General features: G+C 35.1%; 1 protein-coding gene across 5 annotated transcripts in view; it reads left to right on the top strand.

Moving 5' to 3' along the window:
- Nucleotides 1-19,549, top strand: part of ATRNL1 (attractin like 1) — a 441,394-nt gene that overhangs the window by 100,744 nt on the left and 321,101 nt on the right. For all 5 annotated transcript variants that reach the window (XR_006014565.1, XM_042019406.1, XM_042019407.1 and 2 more), the window contains exons 16-19: nt 7,396-7,609; nt 8,291-8,479; nt 13,107-13,325; nt 17,810-17,947. Coding sequence is in view for 4 of the 5 variants with exons in the window: in XM_042019406.1 (XP_041875340.1) it covers nt 7,396-7,609; nt 8,291-8,479; nt 13,107-13,325; nt 17,810-17,947 (760 nt within the window). In the remaining variant the exon portion in view is untranslated. The remainder of the gene's footprint in view (nt 1-7,395; nt 7,610-8,290; nt 8,480-13,106; nt 13,326-17,809; nt 17,948-19,549) is intronic.

Consider the following 19,549-nt stretch of genomic DNA (forward strand, 5'->3'; position numbering starts at 1 on the left):
GATAAATTGAGATCATTCAAAGAAAATAGCAGTTAAGGATTGCCTTTATGTTATAATGGATCTGAGAGCAAGAGTTTAGCAACATATATTGTGGACAAAAGTATTCTATTATCCTTTTTAGCATTCCATTTCAAAATGCAGAGCAAGCATAGGTTATGTACTTAAAGTTTTTGTGTATTTCCCAAATAAATATAAGATCTGGGCAGAGAAAATATTTTTTACTAGAAAAACACTTTTTTCTCTATTTTGGTAATAAAGGAGAGAGAGAAATCATTCTGTGTCAGAAGTTCTTCCCTGATGTTGTAATTACTGCAGCCTTGAAACTCATTCTGTCTGCCCACTCTGATATTGTGTTAATGTTGAAAATGTAATTGAAACAAAAGCAACAACAAAATCATGTTGTCAGCATGATTGCTATGGTTATTTATTTTGCCACCTTTTTTCCTTTTTGCTTTCCTTTCCCCTGATTCCTGTTAAAACACTGTGCAGGATGCCTTCAAATCTAATAATGTGTGATAGACTATTGATATGACTGATTTTGCCTGATTGGCTTGAGGTGTACATGAGAAATAGCTTTTTTTAGTGTTTGGAAGCAACATTTTTCTTGCATTTCAGAGCTTAGAACTTCTGCAAGGTGACATCCTGCTGAGCATATCTTTATTTAAATGAAGTACATCCTGAGCCAATGTGGTGATGTAAATTTGAGATACCTCAAATACAGTTAAAGCAATTGCAGACAAATGTATACACTTTAAAAAAATTTTGTCTTGGCTTAAACAATCATTTAGCTATCAGAACTTCTACTGAAATTCTGCCATGAGTTATCCTTGTGTTTTCAGTGGCATTTAGAAAAAAAAAAGAAGACTTTTTTTCATTCATATCTCTCTGTCCAGCTACATTTATTCAGTGTGAGATATCCTAAATGTGTTATCAGGTGTGACAGAGGCTCTCTGAAACTTCTTGATCTTCTTTTGCTTGCCTTTCCCTCTCAAACTGCAATCATAATGATTTAAAGAATGAGATTTCATTTTAGATGGCTTGTATCTGTAGCAGGTGATGGTGGGGAGCTCACAAATGGAGTCAGAGCAGCTGTAAGGTGAACACCATAGCTTTAATCTCTATTATCGGCAGTAGAGTTTGGCTTGTGTGGTTAGTGTTGAAGGCTTCAAAATCTTTAGCCTGGAAAAAAAAAAGATTTCCGTTTCACCTGAAAACAAAAACTTTTCAGGATTAATGAATGTGTCAGAGCAACATTTGGAAATAAGAACATGATTCTGACTTTATCTGCTTGTTACTTGGTATTCTTATGCTGAGAAAAGAAAAGCAGCTTTGGTAGCTGTTGTGTATTTTACAAACTGTTAAAATAGTGTCAATAAATATTATAGCCTGGAAGAGCATTCTTTATTGTTCAAAGAAACATCATATGACTTTGTAGATTGTTTTCTAGTACACAAAGGCCTTTTTCTGGGACAAATTTAGGACAATTTCTTTATAATATTTAGAATAACACATTGATGATTTGGAAAGATTCAGAGGGAGGGGACTGCCATTGTCTCCATATTCTATCCAGACCTGATTGTGTATAAATAATTTCTCCTAATCCCAGTACTACACTGGAAATCAATAGGTTACCTCCTTTTAAAGGATAAGGAGAAGATTCATTTGGTACTAAAGAAAGGGACAAAACAAAGATTTGTGTGGTATGAACTCAAAACACTGTTGAATTTGCAGACATATTTTAAAATTATCCCCAGTAGTTTAAAGTCTAGTTTGTATTGTTCATTAAAAATAAATTAAATTCTGTCAGAGAATGCCAAAGTAAACACTATGGATAGGCTCCAGATTCCCACACTAAAGAAAAATGACACTTAATATTTTTTCTTACATGCTTTTATTGACCTAGTAAGCAAAATATTATGAAAGGGAAGATTTGAGTTTCTCTGGAAAGTAGATTAAACAGCAATATGAGGTTAATTAACTGTTCCTGATAATATTCAAATGTTGTATATTCATTTAAAAGTGCAATTGGCTCTCTTGGGAGTTTTTTTGCAACTGTGGGATTTAACTAAAAATAATAATTTTCTTGTTAGCATGCAATAAATTCTGAGAAGATTTAATTTTGGTGTAGTAAGCACAAACAAAGAAGAGAACAGTTTCACACAATGCCTTTCATTATATAAACTGTTTGCAACTTTTCCTTCGACTCTCTGCTCACAAGGCTAAGCATCTTTTTATAAATTACACTTGAGTGTAGGTTGCAGTTAATTAGTGAGCTTTGCATAGCAATGTTATTCCTTGTTAGCTCAAAGTATTCTCTGAGGGCTCTATGTTTCTGTGGTTTTAAAATGTGTGTTATTGTGGTGAAGTTGACATCTACTCTTTGTTTCTGAATTACTCCCTTTACTAGAGTTTCCACCAGTCCCACTTTCCTATTGTGGTTTTGGAAGTCTAATAAATTATTTTATCACTTTGTCTCCATTTACAGTTGTTGCATTGACTGTCCATTAGCTCACTTCTGGTTTAACTGTCTTCCTATGTTCAGGATGAGGGGAGCTCAACTTGCTTTGGATGCCTGAGAATGCAAATTTCTCCCCCAAAATTGTCCCTTCTAAAGAAGAAATTCCAAGAAGAAACCAAAGCGCCCCTGGAATACTAGCTATAATCTCTGTAGATGGAAATTGGAGAAGTTCTAGTTTTTTCAGTTTGGCACATTGTACATTTTTATAGACCAATGGGTTTAAAAAGAGTAGAAGAATTAGGTGTTCTCATGACCTAATGCATGACTCCAGAGACACTTAAAACTCATGGATTTTGCTTGCAGTGCTTAAAATGTGTCATTCACTGGGTAAATATTTACAAAATATGGACTGGTATCTGGCATAGTCGGAATTGATGTATATTTAAGGAATGGAAAACCAAGCAGGGTGTCTGCACAGAATGCATTGTTTCTCTTCACAGAGCTGCTATTTTCAGGAAGCAGGTTTTTTGTTCAAAATGGTGCAGAAAAGAGGCAAAATAAATGCAAGGCTTTCTCCAGACTGTGAATGTTGTGGAAATATGGGCACTGAGAGGCCACAGCATTTTCAAAGTTTAATTGTATGTTTCATCCTACAGCAACAAATCAAGGAGTTGAAACAATTCTTGACAAGTTTGTTGAATTTTGTTTATAAACTGTTGTGATGCACACAATAGAAAATGAGACATGAGTGTATTAGAGACTTTCAGGATGATTTCAGATCCAAAGTAAAAGGAATTTAAATAAAGGAGGAGATAAATTTTTGAAGGAGATATATACTTCCGCATAATTTGCATAAATTAGAAACGGGATATTTTTGAGCCTCCGTGGTAATTGGCTATTCAGTAAAGGTAGTCTTGCTCAATTCACTCATTTGCAAATTATTTAGACCTCATTAGTTTAGTGCTGAGGCAGCAATAGTATCTGAAAAAATGTGTCATGAGTAGAAATGATCCCTTTCACTTTAGATCCCAAAGCAACTTAATCTGACTTAAATTCTCTGAGTAAGCAGTGGATTTAACATCAACTATCAGCTTTCCAGTTAAGGTTACACAACTTTCATTTCTATGAAATGTTCCATAATTACTATTTTATAGTAATTACTTATTCCATAATAGTTCCATAGTTACTGTAGTAACTATAAGTTACTACAGTTCCATAATTACTATTTTATAACAAATTAAAATTGTGTGATTTAGAATAAGAGAAGAGAATATTTTTGAAGCTATTACTGATCAGTGTTTACTAGATTCCTGTTATGGCTAAAAGTTGGTCTTATGTTCATCTTAATAGGTGTAGATGAGATTACAGAATGATGTTCTATCAGTATGCATTGTATGACTGCAATTTTGTTCTCTGCCGGATGAAAATAAAGCCTTGCCCAGTAATTTTTCTCAGAATTTAATAATTCTGAAATATTTTCTAACTTCAAGATTGATCTCTCATTTAAAAAGGCTTTTTGGCAACTTGTTTTCAATGTTATAAAAGATGGTTCTATGAAAACAGATAAACTGTGACTAGCTGTTTTTCAAGCACAAATATAAAGTTTCTAAGATGGGTGGTGGGTGCTAAAAAATAGCCTAGAAAGATATGGATGGGAGGACAAACATACTCTAGAGATGATTCCAAATTTTAAATAGTGTAGTGGGATAAGGCTATACAATATTTCTCAAGATATATTCGATTATGTTCTCCATTGCAACATTAGCAAGGCACATTACAAATTTTCTCGAGATGGAGTTGATCGCCTTCTGTGTATTGCATTGCTTTGATTTTTTTGTTTTGCTTTTTAAACAGATAATTTGCCAAGAATGCTCTTGTGTGGGCTTGTTGTGGTGTTGTTGATGCTGTTTTAAAATGAATTGTATGTAATGTATCAAGGGAGTTTTTATAGATATGCATAGATGGATAGAAAGAAAGAGCAAGTCTTCAGAACTCTCTGAGGAGTAATGTCCTTCCCACTTACATGCTGAGTAAAGATCACCTGAACTTCCAGTAAAGGAGTTGATTTGCACTGTATTTTTCAGTCGTCTGGTTTGATAACAAATATTTTTCAAGAGGCCTAGGAGCTGGAATCTCATCAGCAAGTTCTGGTTCCAGAGAATTGGCAGTCTCGTTTCCTTCCTGTCTGATCCTCTTCAGAAGCATCTTTGGCAAGATATTCAAAGTAAAGGAATCAGTTTTCTACATCCATTTTGCATTATATGAAACAATCATAGAGTTCAAGTGAAGGATGTTCAACTCTCATTATTTCTTAAGCCTGAGGAAGAAACTGGATTGGCATTTTCAGTTGACACATTTGAAGTCCCTCAGTTGCTTCAAGTACTTTGAGATTCCCAGCTATTCTGACTGAACCTTCCATCATTTTGAGAAATAATTTATACTAGATTTATATAGCATGGCCGGAGAGGCCTGAGTGGGCCTGCAAGGTCACAGCTTCAATAGTGTGTATTTGATAACGTGTTCATCAGCATTTGGGTCTGTATTTTGATGTCTTATCCTAGCAAAGAGCCAAAGATGGTACATATGGAATTCAGATGCCTGACATGATGCCTCTAAGCTCTCCAGATAGCACAGCTATTAAGAATGATTCTGACTGTGATATGGGTTGCTTTTGCTGGAAGTCTTTCATTTCAGGGATACTGCTTTTATCTCGTATGGCTGCTTTGGCTTTCATGATTCTCTCTGGGACTTTGTCATCATTAAAGGGGTTCCAAGACAGTCTTCTACTCAAATGGACAATTTATTTCCAAATATCACTGCTGCACTGTCAGTTTTCATTATTGGCTAACATACTTTTTCACCATAGCTGGAGTAGGATGCCTTTTTTTTGTATACTGATGTCAAGGCCAAATTATTTGGCAGTGCAATAGAAACAGTCATATGTTGAAGATTCTCTTGGCTGGAACCCCTCAATCCCAAAGTAGGCACGTAGGGTTGCTTTATGTGTGTGTTTGTCAGCAATTTATCCTGCCTAAGCCCCTGATATTTTTTTTATATGTGCTTGGTGTGCACACTCAGCATCTACAGAGAGCTGTCTAGACATATGTGTAGGTATCCAAGCTTTTCTGATGCATGTGGACCATGTACAAAAATTGGAATCTAGGCAACTAAACAGCCAATAAGACAACAGATGTATTATCTACCATTTTCCACATGCCCAAGTTCCACTTTTACTGCTTGCATCATGTTCTTTCTGGTATCCAGAACATGTGAGTCCTCACAGACACCTGCAAAGTTGGTCACCTGGTGTAACAATGCAGTTATGAAGTAAATACAGAAGTAAGACACAGAGTGGGCATTGGTATATTTGCTGAATGTTCTTGTTGCTGTTCAAGAGTCTCCCAGATCACATCACTGCTCATGGAATGGAACATTTCTTAGACATTTTCTGGTTTATTTAAGTTTGTTCTTGCAAAACCCTAAGTGTTAGTGGTTCAAGCGATTTTTGTTTGATCATGATCTCAACTGAGAGTACAGAAGAAAAAGAGAGCATAGGGAGTACATTTTAGGGAAGTCAGGAATACTGATTATCCACCTACTGATTTTTTAAAAAAGTATTTACCACCGGTATTTTTGAAACAAAATAATAATCCTTCATATTTCAATTTGCTCTAACAAGGCAGAGGAAAAAAGAAGGAATGCTCTGATTGTGTGTAGAATTAAGAGTGCTGAAAGATTTTCTTTTCAGCCATGGGTTAAACCTGAATGGCCAAAGAAAATGTGATATCAAAGGTGAAAGATCACTGAGAGAGATTGGCAGTAGCTGTTGGTTCACCTGTGGAATACATAGATCTTTAACCATGGCAGGTTTCCTTTAGGTGTATTATAGTGTTTTACTTACCTTGTAAATTACCTTTACTTACCTTGTAAATGAAATCAGTTGTGAACCTAATTCACAATCAGATCAATATCTCTGCTTTGGAGCTGACAATGTGTATCCTCTGCTGGGGCACACAGCTGGATTTGGTATTCTGGCATCCACCTGCCATCATGTACCTGCCACATCCCTGTTGTCTCTCTGTATCTCTGTTCTGTCTGTTTAAACTGGGCTTAATGAAAACTGCCTGCACAGAGATTACATGAGGAAATGTGTTTGGTTGGGGTGTCTCAAAATTGTGGTGGCAAGTAATGCATGTAGATTTATCCTGGAACAAGCAAAGGCCTTTTTTCCTTAAAACCTGCTTTTTGCTTGGTAAGTGTATAAAGATGAAATGATAAAAATCAGTAGAATTAGTGATGTAGTTTTACTGATACATCCTAAATATGTTTTAAAATCTAATGCTTTTAGTTTTTTCTAGACTATGTTTTATAACTTATAAATCAGTAATAGAAGCATATTCAATGTGTATTTAATGACATTGGAAATGTAAATGTGCCACTTTTATCTGTGTCTCTGCATTGCCTAAGGTTGATCAGTATCAGCAATACAGACTTTAGAGGACAGAATATTTATCCTATTTTTTTCCTGAACTTTGATTTCTCTGAATTGCTGTTAACTTACGTGTATTTCATTATCCACATTGGCCTAGCAATTAGTAATTTTACCGTAGCTACTGGGAAAAAGCCAAAAAATTTCATGATGACCTGTATCCAATAATAGAAATCAGAATTGTCTTTGAACAGAACACAGATTTTTATTAGAAAAGAAGCATATAGGAGGTGAAGTTTTTGTTGGGCTTTTGGGGATGTTCAGCAAGATAGAACAATTAAGATAAAAACCATGTGGACAATGATTGATGAGATGATAAAGTGAGGTAAGAACATGGTGAATTCTGAAAATGTGAAGTTGTTGCTGTTGAGCTGTTCTTTGAAATGTTTTAACTAAACAGAAGACATTTTAAATAATCCTCTCCCATTTGTTTCATTCTCATCCATAGAAAATTTCACCCTGGGTGGGTTTGCGCAAGATCAACATCTCCTACTGGGGCTGGGATGACATGTCCCCTTTCACAAACACCACTCTGCAGTGGCTCCCTGGAGAGCCCAATGACTCCGGCTTCTGCGCCTACCTGGAGAGAGCAGAGGTGGCAGGTCTGAAGGCAAACCCCTGCACTGCCATGGCAGATGGCCTTGTGTGTGAAAAACCCGTTGGTAAGGAGCCTCTTGCTCCCAGCAACTGATGCTGTTGTGAATAACAAACTGTTTGGGGTTTCATGTGCCTAAGAGGGATTTTGGGACAATTTGGATTAAATAATTACAAAAATATTTTTTTTTAGTTTTTTGAAATAGCTGTGATCTAGAAACAAATAATATTCCTAAAGCAGAAAATATTTATTTGAGATTTAGTTCAATGTCTTATTTTGCATTATACCAGAAATCCTATAGTTTGCCTCTAAATCAGTAATAGTCAATGATAACAGTAACTGTAACCACGTGGAGTTATTCAGCAGTGCTGATGCTTTCCTTCTGAATCTTGCTGGACATTAGTGAATATTTTGCAAGTGTAAAAGACTGAAAAATCCAAAATTCTAGTTTCTGTCTTTTAGTTTTGTTTGTGTATAAAGTTTACTGTAAGAAAGAGTCACTTGACTGTTCAAGTTAACATACATTAAAATGGACTCTGTGAGCTATTGTATGAGCCATGCTGAGTTTTGCATATTAAGTTTTTTAAAATATGATTATATACAGAAACACAAATTTGGATGTAGCTAATTTGTAGCAAATTAAGGAAGCAACCTCTTCCACAGCGATTTTTCTAATGTAACAAATGGTGAAAAAAAAGGGGATTTGAACTTGTGTTCGAAATTATCACTATTTGTGGTCCTTTTCCAGTCAGTCCCAACCAGAATGCCAGGCCCTGCAAAAAGCCATGCTCCCTGAGGACAACCTGTTCCAACTGCACGAGCAATGGCATGGAATGTATGTGGTGCAGCAGCACCAAACGATGTGTGGACTCCAATGCCTACATCATCTCCTTCCCATACGGACAGTGTCTGGAGTGGCAAACTGCCACGTGCTCCCGTGAGTATCTTAATGAATGTTTGTCTTATTAAATATACTGTTATATTTATTTTTCACTCAAAAGAGCTGAAGGGATTCAGCACATTACTAGAGATAAAAAGATTTTCAAGTGAATGACCCTATATAGCTACTAATGTGAGAAGTCAATGCTGAGTATGCATTTCCTAGATACAGATAAAGTGCTGGCAATTTGATGATGAAATATATTTATTCTTTTGAAACTGTGAAAAAGTATTTATTCTTTTCAGAGAGAGAAAAATTACCGTGGTTGTTTGTATGACCAGTGTTAGTGTGACAAACAATGGCTGTGAGCTGGAACAGAATACTGTTAAAATTAGATAACCAATATGTAGAACTTAGACTTACGCAATATCAAGTTATTAAGAAAAGGAAGCGTGCTCGATTTTTAAAGACTTAAATTTTCTGATTTATTTTTTTTCAGATTCAACCTATACCATTTTCCTAGCATGCAAAGATAAAAACAAAGTTTTAATAATGATAGTAGTAGTCTTGAGAATATTGTAACACAAATGCAAAACAGACGATCTTGGTCTTCCTTAGATTCTTCTCCCTTGCAAATGGGGATTATTAACGTTGGTCCCTGATTATTAACCCTTGTTCATCCTCTGTATGGAAGCAGGAGGAATTCTGCCATAAGGCAGGTAGAGGAGGTACAGAAAACTTTTGTCCTGTGTGATCAGACTGGGTCAGTCTCCATTAATGTTCAAGGTTGCCCATTTCATCCTTTGGGGACAAGAGGAAAGTGATTTCTTACTTTGTCAAGGAGTAAAGTTACTCCCTGGATGTCCCATTTTGAAGCACATTTCATCAGAACTTGATGCAATGGCTCTTGAGGAGAATGACTATCTCCTCAAAGGAGTTTCCAGTGTATCAGCCAAAGCTGCTCCTTCCCAAGCTGGGAGTGACCAGAGTCAGCCGCATGCAGTTCCAGCAGTTCCAGGGTTTATTGGTGCCATAATTGATGCAGATGCTGGAGTGAGCTGCCTGGTGCTTAGATTCTTGTCTTAGTTGAGATTTATTTAGAACAGTTCTTCACTCACCACTGTACAGAAGACTGGTTCTTAGAATTTTACTGTCCTTCAGGATTTGTGAAGTGTACCATTGGACTCTTCTTATTGCTCTACTTTAAGAGAGTTTCTCTGGTTACTTCTGATTTCCTTTCTCTCTCCATAAGGGTCTCTTGTTATCAAAGCCCCTGGAACATTTTATTTCAGTGTATCTTGTGACAGCATTGATGATCTTGACAACAATAAGCAACTTGCTTTCAGGATCATAATTAGATCATTATTCCATTTGATAGGTTGTGGATACAAATTTAAAAAGCCCTGAAGAGCACAAAAGGCAGTTACTTGCTTTCACCTAAGCCTCAGGAAAATATGATGTAAAGTAAGTTCTTGATGTGTCGATAATAGCAACCATTGCCATATTCTAGTCTTAGAAGAGAAAAAGAGCTGTATGTACCAAGCCACTGCATATCTGGGTTAAAGAGAAATAAGGCATAGGAAAGCCTTTCTTCCAGGCTAAACTGGCCAAGAGCCTGTATTCCTCTTATTGAGATTTCTTGTTCATCCTTAATAATCATAGAATATAATGAACCAGGACCATGTTGAGCTGTTCTGGTAAACTTTTTGGCTTAGTTGGTAAATTTCAGGTATTAATCCAGGTTCTCGTGCCCAAATTCAGTGTAATAGGAGCACTTCATCTCCATCAATGTGTTTGGAATAATAATTCTTTAGTGACATAACCATTCCGTCTCATAACCATTCACAGAACTTTTTTTCCTCTCTCCTATATAGGAATCAATTTTGTAACTTATAAAATATTGAGAGTGAGTTGTAGCAGAACATAAATACATTGAAAATCTGGAGATAAAATTGACAGAATACCATATGAATGATGCTTTTGTTTTTAAACTAGCAGATATTATGCCAGCCTGAACTTTCAATTCAGTTTTTCTCTTCGTGTAGTGTTTGCACATCACACTGATTCAATTTGTTTGGGAAACATAAGAAATTGTTTTTAATTTGATTGTCATTTTTGTCAGGTGTATAGAAGTTTATATTAAGTAAGGCAAAAGGGATTTGCTATATAGCAATTCAACATTATGTAAAGGCAATTTTGTATGAAAATGTATTTTCTATTCAACAAATTAGAAAAAAAACAAGATTCTGTGTCTGGCAGTTTTCCCAGAGTTTTATAGCATCTGATATTTTGCATTTAAACAAGAAAATGCATGTCCAAATGAAGCATGGTTCTGCCATTTTTTTAGTCTAAATGACTTGAAAATTTTATTAGGTAGATGTATCATTATTGCTGCTGAAGTAATGAAGTATTAAGTGGATTCCCTTATCAAGGGGTAGTGTTTCTACTTGAAGAAGGGATCGTAACTATACCTTTAAAAAATCCTCCTTATTTTTAAAATTTTATTTTTTATTTTGAATGATTAATTTCTGAGTTTTTGGATGTTCTGCTCTGAATGAAAAAAAAATTCAGACAAGCATGTATGATTTAAAATACAAAAAAATAACAACGAAGAACTTCACATTTATTTTCACAACTTGGAATTAAAATGAGGAATGCTGTTTCATTGGTGACATACTGTCATTTTAATACCTACTTGCCAAAAACCTGCATATTCACTCTTCCCTACATCTTCCATCCATTATGACTTCTGATTGAATAGCTGACAGTTGAACAATCTTGGACCAACTCTAGAATTTCAAATAAAACAAAATTACTGCTTGAATATCTCCTTCTTCCATCAAAGATTGCTTCTCAGCTTTCTTCAGTTTTCCAGCTGAATGCCACTACAGAGAATAGAAGAGGATTTTTAGTTTTGGTTCTGTTTTATCTTATGTGAATATAGTGCAGCTGATACTTGAGAGCTTTATAAATAGCAGCATGAGTATAAATAGCAGCATGAGATTTGTTTGGATTGTTTAGAGTGCATCTCTGAAAGGGCAAGCCAGCCAGTGCAGAATGATTGTTTTTATTTCTCTGCTGATCTTCTAATGTATTCAAAAGCCCAAATTTGTATCATTCAGTTTCAGCTCTGGTGGTTTAAAACCGATTGTTCACGTTTGACAGTTTGCAACAGCAGTTGGCCTTCTCCCGCCCCTGCTATTTTCCATATTTGGGAAACTTGAAACATTTCCTCCTGTTTGGATTCTTCCAAGTCTGATGAAGAGCTCTTGCTTCAGCTTTCTGTGCTGTTAAAATCCTTTTGAGATTCACTCAGATTCTTCACTGCCTGTTTTCCTGATATCTGCAGGTATCTTTAGACTGTGCAGTGTATTTTCTTTTTACAGCTTTCATTACTCTTAAACAATTTTAATAGTTCCTGAAGTCAGAGGAGCTAGCTTCATTCTGCTCTCAGTTAATTCAGTTAGCAATGAAATCATTCTGCTTAGTATTCCTTGTGTGGACCAGAGGAGTCCAGGTAACTGTGAACATTATTTGGATGCAGTGTCCTGGCTGCAGCTGAGCCAAATTGAGAGGTTACCCTCATGTAGAAGCCATTTGAGTTTCCTTCACAATAACTTTGGGAATCTTTAAATTACTTTCTTCTTTTTAAAAAGAAACTTAGATAATTCTGGCTTCACAGCAGGAGCTTACCTTCGTGCATGCTTTTAAAATTTAATTTTGAAAGCCTATAAAGTTAATGTGAGTAGAGACAGGGACCCATAGTGATCAGTGTTTGAGTGAGTCTGATGTTAATTTGGTTCAGTGTTACAAGAGTAATTAAAAAAACTAAGATATATCTGAAAAAGCTTAAAGAAGCTTGGGAACTTTAATGGTATTTCTGAAGTTACTAAAATGTTAATTTCTTATTAATAAAAAATGACAGTAACTTCAGAATAGGAATTTTATTGGTTCTAAAGAGATTTAAAATATGAGGAAGACTTTAATTATTTTAAGAATAGAGTATAAAAGATCTATAGGGAGATTTGAATTTTGGAATGCAATTTAAAAAATGAAACCTGATTAGCTGATGAGAACCTTAAGATATAGTTAATTTAAATGGGACTGAATTATGACTTGTAGCTGGAGATGTGTAGTATGCTGGCTTGTTTCAAAAGCTGTATGTAAGAAAACTAAGTCATATTTGTAGGCGAATACTCAGGTGAGATCCAGAGGTACTTTATGCCCAAAATAATTTTTGGTTTGAATTTGAATGATCCTATGGGGTTTTTTGTATTTATAAATGTTATTACTCTTATTTGGTTTATTGACCTTGTATTGAATTCTAGAGTTTTCTGATTCAGTAAAATTAGTAATAAATAATATATTAATAATAAGTAAAGAATATATATTTTCTTGTGTGTCTAATGAAGATGTGCAGTATTCTGCTTCATTATCTTTGTTGATTTGAAATCTTTATTGTTGCATTGAGGTGTAACAAACACCTGCTGTGTGTTTTGTGATCTTTGAGGAAGTACTACTTTTAATGAAAACTGAGATATTCTTACTAGTACTACTGATTATTTTTTTATTTTAATTTGCACAAGGAAAAAGAAGTGCTACATTGTCTCTTCATCACCTATTGTAAAATCCAAGCATCTTATTTAAAAAACAATGCATTAATATTGTATTCCATGTACTAAAGCTCAAAACTGCTCTGGGCTGAGGACTTGTGGACAGTGTTTGGAACAGCCGGGGTGTGGATGGTGCAATGATCCCAGTAACACTGGCAAAGGACAGTGCTTGGAAGGCTCCTCAAGAGGCCCAATGAAGGCTGTCAGTGTGCACTCCAATGAAATGGTGCTTGATGCTACTCTTTGCCCAAAAGAAAAAAATTATGAGTGGTCTTTTATCCAGTGTCCAGGTAATGTTTGCTTCTGTTCTTTCTTATATATGAAATAAGAGTTTAACCACACAAAAATAACATAATTGTTCTAATTAATGCAAATAGCATTTTCATGAAAGATTTGTTTGTTCCAAAATATTTCTTAAATGTATAATTTGTTAGTCTCTGTCTGCTGAACACAAGTGTAAGCTGACATGTGAAATGCAATGCAAGGAGTTTAGCCAAAACTGCCATTTATTTGTAAATAAGTTTTTACCCACCCTATCCCTCCACTTCTAGAAATCAAGGTATATGAATTTTCTTCAGCTCTTGCTTTCTTCTGGCTTCTGTATCCACCAAGGAGTGGAACTGGGGAGAAGTTATCCATAGGAGACTACTGATGGGCAGAAGTTTCCCTCCTGCTCATGACAAATCCAGCTGCCTGTGAGAATGGAGGACTGCCAAATACCTGAGCTGTGCTTCCAGTTGACCTTTTAGACATTCAGAGTGAATAGAATCTGTGCTTTTGTAGCCTTAAAGAGAATCTCTGAAGCCTAATTTTAAGCCATACCAGTCTGATTGCAGTATTTTAATTTTGGAGTTCATTGGAAAAATAAGGAAGATACCAGGTGCTATAAGACTGAAAGCTGTGCTGGTGCAGCCTCCTGTGTGGAAATCCTCCAACCCTGACAGCAGAGCATGGAAGCAGCAGTGGAGGACTGCAGGCAAATGAAAAGCTTGCTGGGGACTTTGACAGCCCTCCAGTAGTCATTTACAATAAATACTACAGTTGAAAAGGCAGCTTGGAAACTTCGGTTTCATTTTTTTTTTTTTAGAATACCTAGTGTAACTGTGCTAAAGTTATTTTTCCAGAAGTGTTCTACTGCTGATAATTTTGGAAGCTGGAGCTTCTCGAGGATCAGTCCTTTTATGGGTACATGCAGCTGTGTTTGCTTTCTTGGCTGCTTTTTTCGTCAGTTTATTCTCTCTGTGTGGATGCATATATATAGAGTGAGGGGTTTTTTTAAGTCTTAGAGTAATGAAATGAAATGTAAAACCAAAACAAACCCATTGTTGAATATTTTGAGTTAAAACCAAAAAAAATTTCAGATAATGTCATACCATTTCTTGAACAAAGAAGACTCTAGTATGTTTCTGGAAAGAATAAAATGACATTCTGTTGTTATTTAGTCTGTATATTAAAATAAGTATATGTTGATAAGTGCATTGTTAACTTTTTAGTACAACAAGTTTAGTACACTAGTTTCTACCACTAGTGAAGTTGTAATAGGTAAATATAATGTTTGTCTAAACTCTTCGAGTGAGAAGAACTTCATTGCTGTGTTTAATATTCTTTCTTCTTGGATAAAGTTCTGTATTCATTGTATGTTCTTACCAAGAATTTACTAAAGTTCCACTTCAGTTTAAGATTCCCTAGTTCTGTAAATTTAAGGGAAAAATACTACAGAATCATAGCATTAAAATCTCAATTGATGTGAAATTTCATTTTGCTCTGTTTAGGCTGGAGGTTTTGTTGCTAAGATTTTGTTTTCATTTTCATAGAATATTTTCTTTAATGGATTATACCAACACAGTTTATTCTTAGCACAGCAATCATTTGATGTACTTGAAACAAGATAGAATTAGACTAAGTCTATGTAAGCCTACTGAGCAGTTTGCAGTTAGGATAAAAATAAAAATACATGGTTTATACCATGCAGTTTGGAGATTATCCTGCCACATTGATGAATAGTTGGCTGAACCATCCATGTTCATTCAGGCATGCACTTATTTTTCCTTGTAGTCCATATCTATCCTCCTTTTAGTGCCTCTGGGCAATTGTGCTGATGATAAAAATTTTAAATTCCTTCTCATTTTCTGTTTGTTCAAAACTTTAAGATTAGTATTCATCAGGCAGTAGGGAAAATGTTTGTTTTTGTGACTGGTCACTTTGAAATCAATAGGCTTCCAAAAAGCTGTCATAGTATTTCTTTTGATCAGAAATTTTATTTTCATCTGATTCTTAGTTTAACTGAACCATTTTTTATAAATAAAATTGCAAATAACATATATAAAAAGAAAAGAAAAATATCTTTGACATTTATCTCTTGAGAAGAAAGGTTTAGGTAGACTGCAAGCTCAAGTTTTTCTTTAAAGTCTAAATTTCTCCTCTGAAAAGCACTGTGAGTAGATTCTAACTAGTTTGTTTGAAACTAGATGAAGTATCTTTACACTAGATCCATATTGTAATGCAGACACCCTTTTCATAAATTTTCCTAGTTGTAAGTATTTTCTTAAAACTATAATTATCGGCAATTGTCAGCTTTATCAGCCGTTTCAACACAGAGGTCCAAAGCAAATTAGACATAAAATTGCTTCTCTCCAGGGCAGCCTCACTGAGGATTCAGCTAAAGTACATTTTTGTGTGTGAGGAAAATGACTTTGTTGCTGCCAGTGATGTACATTAAAAGGACTTAAGGAAAAAAGAACTTTCACAAATTTAACTCCTAATTCTTACTTAATGGTCATTATGGTGTCTCATTATTTTAATGACTATTTTAATTATTTAATACTGATGTCTCCAGTTTGATTGCACTGAACCAGCTTTGAAGTTTATTGAACTGTGCACTTCTTCTGACTTTTCTCAACAGGATACGTATTTTTAGGGAAATCAGCAATTATATAGTATAATTTTTCAATGGTGTGTCATGTCAATTGTGGGTTGCATTGCTTCTTATTGTGTATATATTTTTTTGAATTTGTTTTAAAAATCTCTTCCATTTTCTTTGACTCAACAAAACATAAGAATTCAGAGCTGTCATATATGACCAGATAATATTATGACTTACAGAAAACTAAAATTTACAAGTAAGGTTGCTGTCATCACCCTATAGAGAACACAAAAAAAGAGAAATACAAAACTAAACATTAGGAAAAATAGAAAATTTATAAGTCAATGGCCCAATAGTTAGAGAATATCAATATTAAGCATTTTTCCTAGACTACGATATAGTCTTAATTAGGCAATCTTAATTGTTCAATAGAACACCTATTTAATGTACTCTTTGTTTTTACTTTTGGCTTATTGGGCTGTATTTTTTTTTAACTTTTGTTTTAAGTAATTTAATGTGTAAGACATGCACACAAACCCCAGAATGGAGATGCAACTCATGGTACTTTTGTGTAGCTTTTCCTGAGAATGGCAACAAACTGCAGCAGAGGGAGACACCACAAAGGTGTCTAAAAATCAAGTATTCTTGGGAAGAATAAGGCTTGTAATTTCTGAAGAGATTTATTCAAGATAGTGAGAAAACTTAATAGTACAGAAATGTTTGATACTTGTTGGGAAGAAAGAAGAGATTGTCAGCTTGGGAGGTTTTAATGGTTTATGAGCCAAGTCTGGCAATGGCTATAAATATATTAAGCTACTAAATTATAAAACAGCTCTAAAAACTTTTATATCATGCAGTGAGTGTCCCTTTTTTTTTCCCCTAGCCAAGACACCAATCACTATGAAATTTAGATTAAAAATCCAAATTAAAAAAAAAAAAATACAATCTTACTGTGATAGCTGTCCTCTTCCAATTCTTCCACCCCCTTTGGTGCTGAGGAATTGACAGGTCTGATGTGGTTTGACATTTGACAAGCTGCTGTAATTGACAGATTACTAATCTGCTGGGCACCAAGAGCTCTGAAGTTCCACTTTATAGAGAGGTCATCCTTCAAAACCTGGCAGAAGGATCAATGATTCTGGCAGGATTCACATTGTGATTTTGCTGCAGGAGTGATCAGTGCTTTCTGAGTTTCCCCAAAATGTGAAGCTCTTGAGTGGAGCTCTGCTGCAAGATCAGTGGTTTATAGTGATGTTATTTGACAAAAAGCAATTTTATGCTTACAAGTTCAGGTGTGAAAAAATTATGTCAGTAGGAATCCAGTTTTTTTAATTTCACCAAAATTGACTGTAGGGAGGAGGGACTGGAGCTATTTGATGTGGTCCTGATGTCCTTAAAATGGCTTTATATGCCAAAGCTAATGAGGGTCAGGACAATTAAAAGTAAGATGATATTTAGTTAATTTATTTTGAAAGTTTCTCTCCCTGCTACATATGTTTAGCTTTGAGTTCATGTTCTCCATCACAGTAGGCTTTCAAATGCTTCACATTTGCATGTAGGTATTGGGGTTTTCATGGAGTCTCCGTTAGGGACTTACTACCTCTTCAGAGATTTCTGAAGTGACTGGACAGCATTTTTAAGCTATAAGGACTGGATTCAATTATTTCAATGGCAAAAAAAACCCCTTTCTCACAAAAATTCCCATAAAACTCACATGTCACTATAGGGTCAGCTTTTGTGTGAATTCATGTTGTGTTGCAATGCTGTTTTAAAGAGCTTGTGTGTCAAAGTGCAAATATTAGTCAGGACTAAACTCAGAATCACGTTCTACTACAATTTTGTGGCCAAATGGGCATGATTTTGTTCTGAGGAGCAGTTTAGTAATGAAACATTTAAAATGTTGTATTCCAGCTTGCCAGTGTAATGGCCACAGCACCTGCATCAACAGCAATGTCTGTGATCAGTGTAAAAACCTAACAACAGGAAAACAGTGTGAGACCTGCATGCCAGGATATTATGGGGATCCCACCAATGGAGGACAGTGTACAGGTAAGTCCTTCTACTGGGGGGAAAAAGAAAAATATCAAAATGACATTTTATGTAACGTGAATGTAACCTTTTGAATGTAATGTGAAATTAACTTTTCTTTAAAGGTTAAAAGTTTATTTAATAGTACTGATGAGTTGATCGGCTAAATTAATGATTCTAAATCAGAATAATGTATTTAAAGAGAATCTCATTCAGAGTCATCATTTTGCAGTTGTTGCTCTCTCAGGAGGGGGAAGAAACTCCCTTGGAAGTAACACCTTAAATCCTGTTATTTCAGAAAGACATCATTAAATTTCATGTAAGCAATCCTGTTAGAGGCAGTGAGAAGGTACTTATAAATAAAGTTCAGTATCTGCCATAATGTCTAGTAACACTGATTTGTATAAATATGTGATGCTAGTGGAGAAATTACACATTTAACAGACCAAAAAGTCTTACTCATGTATAGTTGAAACAAAAAGGCCTGGTATGCTGAGGATGGCAAGGCACCCATACCTATTCAAGATTTAGTTTTTAAACTGCTGCACTGGAGGATTCTCCTTCAAGTGAAAGAGAGAATGAAGTCCAAGCTCCAGATGGTTTTTGGATATTGCTGTAGAGCTCCTTTTTCACTTGCATGGGTGGTTTTAAAGTTGACAGTAACTCCTTCCCTTGAAACTGAATAGTGGAAGGAGGAATATATTCACTAAGAAAACTCCTTCCCTTTAAACTGAATGGTGGAAGGAGGAATATATTCTCTAAGAAAACTTAGTAAGATTGACTTTGAATCTAGAAGGGTGCTGGAAAGTTTTGTCCCACGACTTTTTCTTCTCCACTACTGATGTTTCTTTAACCAGACCTTTGCTTCTCAAGGAATATTTATTCATTTTAAGGGTTTGTTGGTTCCTCAGCACTCGAATGTGCAGTAGGCAATGTGTAAAGATTCACATCTGGTAAACTCAAGCACAATATGTAAAAATTGTGTTCAAGGGGATAGAAAGATTAATGTCTACCCTTATTGACAATTGAACATTTTGCTGAGGCTTTATGATGCTTTAAATAATTCTTAATAGTTCCCTTTTTCTCCTAAAGTTGATAAAATGTTCTTTTGCTGTCTGTATCACGTTCATGGAGAAATGATGTATTCATACAGCTTTTATTCTTCAGGGATACATTAGCTATCAACCAAATAAGCATTCCATCACCTTTAGTGAAATATGCATGCTGCAATAATGGCTAAAATCAATTTATAAGACCAGTAAAATTATAAATTTTACAACTTGTTTTTTCAAACCTAGTCTGTAAGAGTGCGTATTTTTATTGGTAGACATGATTTTAACAGGAGCTATTTTAACTAGAGAATGCTTTAAAAAATAAAAATGATTATTATTTCAAGGCTTTCTCTGCATTGTTAAGTTGTATTTTTAGTATAGAACCCATAATAAATATGTTTACATCCTTAGGATATTTTGAAGGATGTAGTTCTTGTGAACTGTTAGATTTTCTTCAGTATCATGAGTAATGTGATAGATGTGCCCAAATTGTGGGCCAGGGATTTCTGCAGGAAAAAAATACCAGTGACCCATAGATAAGTCAAATCAATGTTACTGGGATTTAAGAGGA

Source organism: Corvus kubaryi, unplaced genomic scaffold, assembly GCF_017639235.1.
Source record: "Corvus kubaryi isolate FWS band 111438036 unplaced genomic scaffold, C.kubaryi_AGA036_p1.0 138, whole genome shotgun sequence".
NCBI classification, from domain to species: Eukaryota; Metazoa; Chordata; class Aves; order Passeriformes; family Corvidae; genus Corvus; species Corvus kubaryi.